General features: G+C 37.4%; 1 protein-coding gene across 1 annotated transcript; it reads right to left on the reverse strand.

Moving 5' to 3' along the window:
• Nucleotides 1-1,832: 1,832 nt before the first annotated feature.
• On the reverse strand, nt 1,833-3,177 carry LOC143419209 (uncharacterized). The gene is made up of 3 exons (XM_076885483.1): nt 2,992-3,177; nt 2,126-2,290; nt 1,833-2,048 (listed from the first exon to the last, which is right to left on the reverse strand). Exons 1-3 carry the CDS (start codon nt 3,046-3,048, stop codon nt 1,896-1,898), a joined length of 375 nt encoding a protein of 124 aa, XP_076741598.1. The 5' UTR covers nt 3,049-3,177; the 3' UTR covers nt 1,833-1,895.
• Between the last annotated feature and the right edge of the window lie 5,251 nt (nt 3,178-8,428).

The raw sequence follows: 8,428 nt of genomic DNA on the forward strand, positions 1-8,428 counted from the left end.
AGAGCAGAGCTTCCCAAAGTGTGGGGCCCGCCCCCTGGGGGGGTGGGGGGGGGGGGGGGGGGGGCATGGTATGGAAAGGGGAAAAAAAACATGCCTGGACACTGCTAGCAGGGGCGCCCACACAAACGCAAAGCAGGAGATGAAGCATCGCTGAATATGTTTCCAAACCAACTTAATTCTAAGCCAAAGACTAGAAAATATGGTGAAGCATATCTTCCCTTTGGCTTCACCTGCACAAGTGCCGAGGTAGGTCTCCCCTGCAGAATTGGTTTTCCCTTCGTCAGGAGCACACGCTGGGTTCTTCAAATCACGGACAAACAGTATCCCACATTCTTGATTTTTAGTTCACAAACACTTGTTGTAATGACTAAACTACTCCTGACATTTCGGAGATGTTAGCTCTTTATACTGTAAAGTTACAGCGGGATACAAATAACATCAGGCTGTTCCTGCCACGATTTGTTCCCTCGGTTCAAACCACGGACAAACAGTATCCCACAGTTGTTTATGTCTTTGAACCCATTTTGCACAGAGAGGCATTTTTTGAAAATGCAATGTTGAATATTATTACACAGGAAAAAAACAACTACACGTGAAATAATCACACCGTGATGCCTCTGCCTTTCTAAATGGAGGGACAGTACAGTGTGTGTATGTAAGCGTGTAAAACCTGAAGATAAGTAAGATTAACAGTAACAGTATTTTGTCTCTATCTGCCATTCTGCAATTCATCTGATGTAAACAATAGCGTGGCGCACAGCATGACATGTAAAAAGGCACATACCTTTGACGTTGTGTGACAAACTCTGTATTCCTCGTCCACACGTAAACGCAAAAAAAGAGTTTTAAAAAATCTCAGTTTTCGGTGATTACGTGTGGACGAAGCAGCTGTGTTTTCAAAAATACCCGTGTAGGTGTGGACGTAGCGTAAAAGAGTTAGTAGTTTACTTTCTTACTACCTGTAATGTATTGCAGATTACTTGTATTTGCTTAATTGTTTACTAAATGTTTGAGGTGTGAAATAAACCGAACATTTTTCTTGTAAAACGTAAAACAAACGGGGGCCTACACTCAGAAAAATAAAGGTGCCAACTGGAACCAAAAGTGGTTCTTTAGACTGATGCCATAGAAGAACCTTTTTTGGTACCACAAAGAACCTTTCAAACTATGGTTCTTTGAAGAACCATTAAAGGTGCCCCAAAGAACCATCAAGAAATGGTTCTTTGGGGCACCTTTAATGGTTTTTCAAAGAACCTTTTTAAAAATGGTTCTTTAAAGAACCATTTTTAAAAAGGTCCTTCAAATGGTTCTTTAAAGAACCATTTTAAAGAACCTTTTTTGAGTGGTTCTTTAAAAAACCATTTTAAATCTTTCAAAATAAAATGCATCATAAATTGAATTTGAGTAGGGTAAAATAAATACGAGCACAGCATAGACATATATTAATGGTTTGTCATTTTGTAGTATACCAAAAGACAAAAAGGCATTTTAACCCTCAGCACAACATCACTACTAATACATGTCACATATTAGTGTTTTAAACAGTAATAATTAAATATATTTGCTATACTATAAATAAATATATATAAATACTATAGCTACAGATAACACAACAAATAATACATGTATTGTTTAATTAATAAAACATCAGAAAGTGATAAAACACAATAGAAATAGTAATAGCTTCATAACAGACCAATAAATCAACACATTTTCATCAGCAGATGTTTGCATGTTCAGTAAAAATATTTCAACAACAAGTTTATGATTAAAATGATCAATGAACTTCAGCCTTACGCTATGTAATGTACATTTCATGTTGTACTCATGGCCCTTTGTTAGTCCAGTTTAGGATAATGTCGCTGACGTATGTTTCATATCAAATATATGTCATATCAAAACAAGCCCACACCTGCAGTTGTTTCAGTTTTTCCACTGGTGTTTCCTGTCAGCTGGTCAACCTCACTCAGGCGGACATCCATATCAGCCAACCAAACGACAAGTTCCTCCCTTTGTGCTTCAAACCCCTCCCACTCTGAGACAAGGAGCTGAAAGAGAGAGAAAAGAGTCAATTATAAAGAAGAGAGAAAAGTGAAACCCTCCTCAGAAGGTCTGACTCGCATACCTGCAGTTGACCTGTGATGGACTCCAGTTTGGCGTTCACGTCATCCCTCGTCGATGCCAACAGCCGAGTCTGCAGGGTGCCCTGGAAGAGCTGAGTTAATGTTCGACTCCTCCTGGTCAGGCCCTCCAGCTGGATGAGCCGAGGTCTCCCCTCTCGCCGCTGCCTCTGAACACAGAAACACAAATTGCATCTGAAGCAGGAAGTGCAGATTTTTTTTGCTATTCTTTTCTAAATGCAGGCTAGATCACGTGGAGGGATTTGGAAAACTTTTTTGGCCAGTGGACGACTGTTGTCTTGCAGAAAGTCAAATCAAACATATGCGATACACAATCAATTCACAAGAACACATTATAAAAAATAAGTCCAGTTCTTGCCTGATTTCAAGTGAAATCTGCATCAAAACAGGGTGACAGAAGTAAAACGAGAGCACAAAGCCTCACTTTGTACAAGCCTGCTATTAAAGTTCTCCTCTATGCAGACAACTTTCCTGTTTTCAAGGCACAACTTGGATCTGCTGTACGAATCTTATGGATACACACTAAATGAAACAATAGTGTGCATGCCTCCAGATTCTGATCCCTCATCCTAATATGGTCCCAACATAGCAACAGCAATAATGCAAATGTTGAGGCTTCAAAATACAAAGTCCATAAACCAATGGCTGACGTGGGTTTTATCATAAGGGTGATAAATATACAGATTTCAGTCTGTCTTAGAGATTTGATGTTCATTTACCTGCAGATGCTCTATACGTACCTGCTCCATGGTTTTTCACAACATTTTGCACATCACTATTTAATACAGGAAGTAGGTGAACTAAAACAAGTCATCTTTCTTTGTGAGAGGACCATATTAATGAAACAAACCTCAATGACATCATAGGGATCCCTAAAGATGCTCCTGCTGCTTCTCTTCCTCCTCATCCTAAGCTTCCTTCTTCTTGTCCTCGCCTTCCATCCAATTGTAATTCAACCTAATTGTGTTTCTCCCCCTCCTCTTCCTCATTTTGTTGGAGCTGTGAACACAATTAATGTGAATCTGGATTAATTTGTGCAAACAAGATCTACAAAAATCTACAGCTTTTTGGTCAGAGGTGCTCTTGTGATTTAAGCCGGGTAGAGTAGATTTATGTGTTGATGCTACCTGCTTCAGCTCTGGCTGCTGAGTGATATTTACACCCTGGCTGGATTACAAACTTTAACCATGTGCTGAACTTTGGCCCAGCGTTGATACCTCTTGTTAGTATAACGACCTCTTCTTAGCTTGTATGTATGATGTATGATGGTGGATAAATGAAATATACAAAGAAAATTTAACTATATTACAAAAGAACATCTATCTTGGAAACATCAAATGACCGGAGCATAACTTGTCAACTAGTCCGAAAATAAGTTATGCAGGAACAGTCAAAGACACACCTTCTCATGTCACATTTCTATTCATTTCTATATAATTAGACTAGACAATAAAGAGTTATCTAATCTAATTATTCATTCAAAACACTTATGCATAGCTGTATTTTATACAGCTCTTACAGAATTCAAAGTACAGGTTCATGGGAGTATTTAATGTACGGCTCAGATCTACAGAGTTTCTAGAGCAGACACAGAGCTCACGTCACAACAGGCTTCAGGCGCCATTTTAGTGACTTTAACAATATATTAAATTTTAATTTCGGTCTAGCTGACATTAGGTTATGTACGCAGCACGCAATTGAACCACATATTTTAGAAGCCAAAGGTTCAAATTAGCTGGGAGCACCTTCACTTAATTATAACAGTGGTTTTGTTAGGAAAACAGTTTCTGTATACCGGATACTAAATTGCGCTGACCTCAACGGCTAACGTATCTAGCTAATCGCTACTGTTAGCACAACATTAACAGCAAGCTACAATGACGAGTAACAAAAACAAAACAGTAATAAGGTTTTAATGAAAATGTTTTACCTTTTCTAACAGTCCCAGAATCCAGAGCTTCAAAGTCCAGCAGGTACTGAAGACTGTTATCCGTTTCGCTGTCACCGTCAGTGAGAAAGAGTTTTTCTCCCCCAAAGGTCAAGGCCCGCCGCTCGCGCACTCTGTCTGCGCATGCGCATCCCAACGACTGACCCCCTCCGTCCGCTCCCGGGAGGTTATAGTATGACGTGTTCTGACGTCACTCTCTCTCTCCCTGTCATTTATTTGGCTCGAAACACATATTAACAAATTGCTCAGTGATGAACAACTACTCAGATCATTTACCTAAGCAGTGTGCTTTGTCAAAACGAAGTGTGTTCATTACACTGACATTCTGTTCTGCAATTGTTATTTACTTGTATTTTATAATTTGACTTTACATACTGCTGGGTGGTTTGTAAAGTTTACAATAACTAGTATTATCATTATGCTATATTTTCAAAAATATATAATAATCTCAAAAGTAATGCCTTGGAGTAGAAAATAGTAATGCTTTATTAAAATTTAAAACTAAAGTACAGTATTTGAATGTGTGTATTGTGTCTACTGTTTGCAAATATTTCTAACTTTTATTTGAATATTCAGTTTCCTACCATCTTCTCTTAAAAGGTAATTGCAAGGTATCCCGCCCTCCCCCTTCGCACACGCATGCACACAAAGAAAACACACAGTATAATTCACAGCCTCATTATAGTGAATAAATATTTATGCCATTTACACCATCAAACTTAGATTGCTAAGGATGAAGAACCTTTTGTTCTTTAAAGAACCATTTGTAATAGCTGAAGAACCATCTACAAAATAAAAAGGTTCTTTGACGTATGATGGTTCTTTAAAGAACCATGAAGACATCTGAAGAACCATTTAAGAACCATAATTTTTCTGAGTGTAGCAAAAAAAGTTTGGGAACCGCTGGTGTAGAGGATGATTTATCCACATGTTGTTGGTGTAGGGGCTGTCACTGTAGAGATGCAGGATAAGAATCAGCCTTATTTAAAAACAAAAAAAAGGGCTAGTTTGAGAGTAGTAGTTTTCCATTCTCACACACAAAAATAGAGAGAGAGAAAAAGCTGGAGAAGAACATAAGTGGCTGTTGGGACTGTGTGGGGGTGGTAAAGGCGATGACATGGAGTGCAAGCCATAAGAAGCGAGAAAAGGCTGACAAGGCGACAAGATGAAAATAGGTGTCATATGTCAATCTTAGGCAGCGATAAAAAGGAAAAAATGCCAAAATGGAATACTATGGTATGTTGTTTAGAGCAGCAAATATATTAAAAATAGCCCTTTATGAGACCTGTAATGTTAGCTACAAGAACAACTACTGACCTTGTCTCACTGATGTGAGCTTCTTAGCCTTTTTCAACCTGGAACAGTTATTGAAAAATCCATCTTCCCAATTCAATATCAGTTGAGCACTTCTTTATTTGCTTAGTAAAGTCAAAAGTGAGAAGATATTTTTAGCCTCTGTCTGGTTTATTTATGTAATTATCTGATCATGATTTCTCCAAAACACTTGCAGAAATCACACCATACACAACATGAGAAGCATGAAAGCAAAACTTGGAAACATAGTTTCATACAGTTTCTCATAACAACAGCCAGCTTAGTAATGCTGTAACACACTAATAATAGAGAAGAAAGCTGCTGCAAGTTAGAGAAGATAGGATTAGCACTCTGTGTTTTGATTAGGTAGTCAGAATATGTACTGAGGGCTGTTGTCCAAGCTACAGTATTTTTATTAAAAACTTTAAGTATACAAGACAAATACAAAAAAATAAATAAAACAGTCAGTGCACTAATAAAAACAACAATCTCCCAAAGTTTAAACTTGCTTAAAAGGAAAAATAAATAAATAGCCACAACAGTTGGCTGATTTAGTGACCACTAGAACCTTTATCTTCAATGTATTGTGGCTTACATGGCCAGTTTCTCCCTTAGCCTTGAATGTCACTACATCAGCAATGAAATGCTAGCTACATGCTAATTTTGTTTTTTCTTTAAACTACCTTTCACAGCTTCATGGTCAAGCAAAAACCTTATAAGACACCTACCACTGACCCCACTTTTAAATAATACCAAAGCTCTAATAATATTTTCTGCCTCTGTCACTATCAAGTGGCAATCTCTGAGGCTGAAAAAAATAAGCCTATGACAAACGGGTCAAACTGGCCTCTTGATTCTGGCTCAAGAGGACAGTTTTAAAAGTAAGACCATCTCCACAGACTAAGAGAATTGGGCACTTTGGTTCCTAGGTGGATACTGACATAGGTGATTTTACAACTAGCTATTTGTTAGATTTGTCTTCTGCTCAGCTGATTAGCAGTGTTTTATTTTTGGAGTGTTTTAAAGATATGTTTCAGAGTATTTTAATGCCAGTAATGTTTTTGCACTGGCACATTATCCAATAAAAATAAATCTTTCATTTTATTAATATGTTTCTATTAATCTGTAACTGTGTCTTTACAATTTGGAGACTTGCTAGCCAAGCTTGTTGGTTGATAACAACAACAGCAACGATTTGGCATTGGTGTCTTGCATGCTCATTTTTCACTGTATCTAGTCTGGGCCTGTTGTCATCTTTCATTGCTACAATAAATACCAACAATTAGCTACATTTATATCCTTGGATCAACCTGTTTATTATATTTAATTAAAAAAAAAAAAAAAAGCTTTTCAAGTCAAACCTGATGTCTCCTATAATTTGTGGTTTTTTGGTATGGATCAGGACTCGTGATCATAAATTGAAAAAGGTAGATTGGTGCATCCATGCTAAAGATGGTTTAAAAACATGTCGTGGTGTGATGGATGAAGAAGAAAAAAAGTTAATTCTGTGCCCAAAAAGCAAAGAATGGCAACCTAATGGAGCAGACTTCACTAATGCAGATTCATATTTAGGCTACACATAGGAGTGGAGGCCCCTTGTCTATGATATTTTATATATTTTAGTTGTTAGTGTTATTAGTTCAGTGGTTCAATAGATTTTTGCCATTTCACTGTACTATTGTAGGGTCTTTACCTTACAATATAAAATGCCCTTAGGCAACTGCTGTCGTGATTTGGTACTATATAAATAAAATGAAAATTGAATTGCACTGTTATGCTATATTATTTAACACGAGGATTGCATACTTTCAGATAAAATCCTCTTCTTTAACCTTCACATACTGTTCATATTTTATGCCTTCACAGTATAGTTCAGGTCAATTTAGACCTTTGGCCAAGAATTCTCTCAAATGTGTCTACTAAAAAAATTTGAACAACAGATCAATGTCAAATGTATAAATAGCCTTTCTGATACAAACAAATTGATAACAAATCCATGCTCAAACTGGGATTTAAACCCAAACCTATCCCTGAGCCAAACACAATAATATTACAGTAACTTTACTAGCCATATTAATACTGTAGTGCTTTGCCTCTGGTGACTTGGCAGGATAAATAAAACTATGAAGACACTCAAAAGAAATTTTCTGTGATTGGAAACTATTTTCTCTAACTAGAAATATGTGTAAAAAAAAATATTTTCAATTTCTTTGTAGTTTAGTGCACTTTTTTGTCATTTATGTAGTTTCTTTGGACTTAATGCATATATATTATTAAGATTTGGGCTATAACAGTTGTATTGATGTATAGCAACTTGAAATGCTCCCAAAAATGGCTCTACAGCATATAAAAATATAAAGATAAGCTCTGGCGGACTTGGTTCCATGGTAGGTCTTGAAGGGTTAAACGGTATAAACAATGAAAGGTGGTGGATTAGCCAATTGGTCATGATCGACTCTGGGCTGGACCAATTATAATACATCCGTATTGACGTGAAAAAGAACACGATTCGTCCCGTACTTCAGCTAGAATGAAAAAAAGACTCAAAGCTGGAGTTATTCTGTGTTTTTGCTGCACAATTGCCTGTTCTTCTCTCATTCTCTCCCCTCCCTCTCCTGTTGCTACTTCAATCATGAAACTGATCAATGATTAGCTGATCGGCTTTTCTGTCATAAGTCCCATCTCTCTTGCTTGTTTAACTCCCACTTTGCGCCAGAAAGAGGAAATCAGCGGATGTTGCGCTAAACAACAGCAGCACGTTCAAGCTTGATCAGCTGTTGTTAGAATTTATTTAATATTACTTTCTAGTATCAGCTGATGTTTGGTGGAGCCACAGCTGTAAAAGCTGCTGGTCATGATATCGGTTTGGATATGTGGTGAGAGGGAAACATGAAGGTGATACAAATCATACATATATACCAACAAGACAGCGTACATCACTGTCACAACAGCGTTTGTCTTAGTTCAAAGGCTTTATGGTTTATCCTATAATACCTGGTGGTGTAGTCGGACGATTTTTTGTCAG

Source organism: Maylandia zebra, linkage group LG6, assembly GCF_041146795.1.
Source record: "Maylandia zebra isolate NMK-2024a linkage group LG6, Mzebra_GT3a, whole genome shotgun sequence".
Lineage (NCBI taxonomy): Eukaryota > Metazoa > Chordata > Actinopteri > Cichliformes > Cichlidae > Maylandia > Maylandia zebra.

What these genes read in the sequence shown, in the direction of transcription:
- LOC143419209 (XM_076885483.1), bottom strand. Translation starts at nt 3,048, where the DNA reads ATGAGGAGGAAGAGAAGCAGCAGGAGCATCTTTAGGGATCCCTATGAT. An exon ending in ATCCCTATGATGTCATTGAG is followed by an intron (nt 2,291 to 2,991) that starts GTTTGTTTCATT and finishes TTCTGTGTTCAG; the next exon opens with AGGCAGCGGCGAGAGGGGAG. An exon ending in CCATCACAGGTCAACTGCAG is followed by an intron (nt 2,049 to 2,125) that starts GTATGCGAGTCA and finishes TCTCTCTTTCAG; the next exon opens with CTCCTTGTCTCAGAGTGGGA.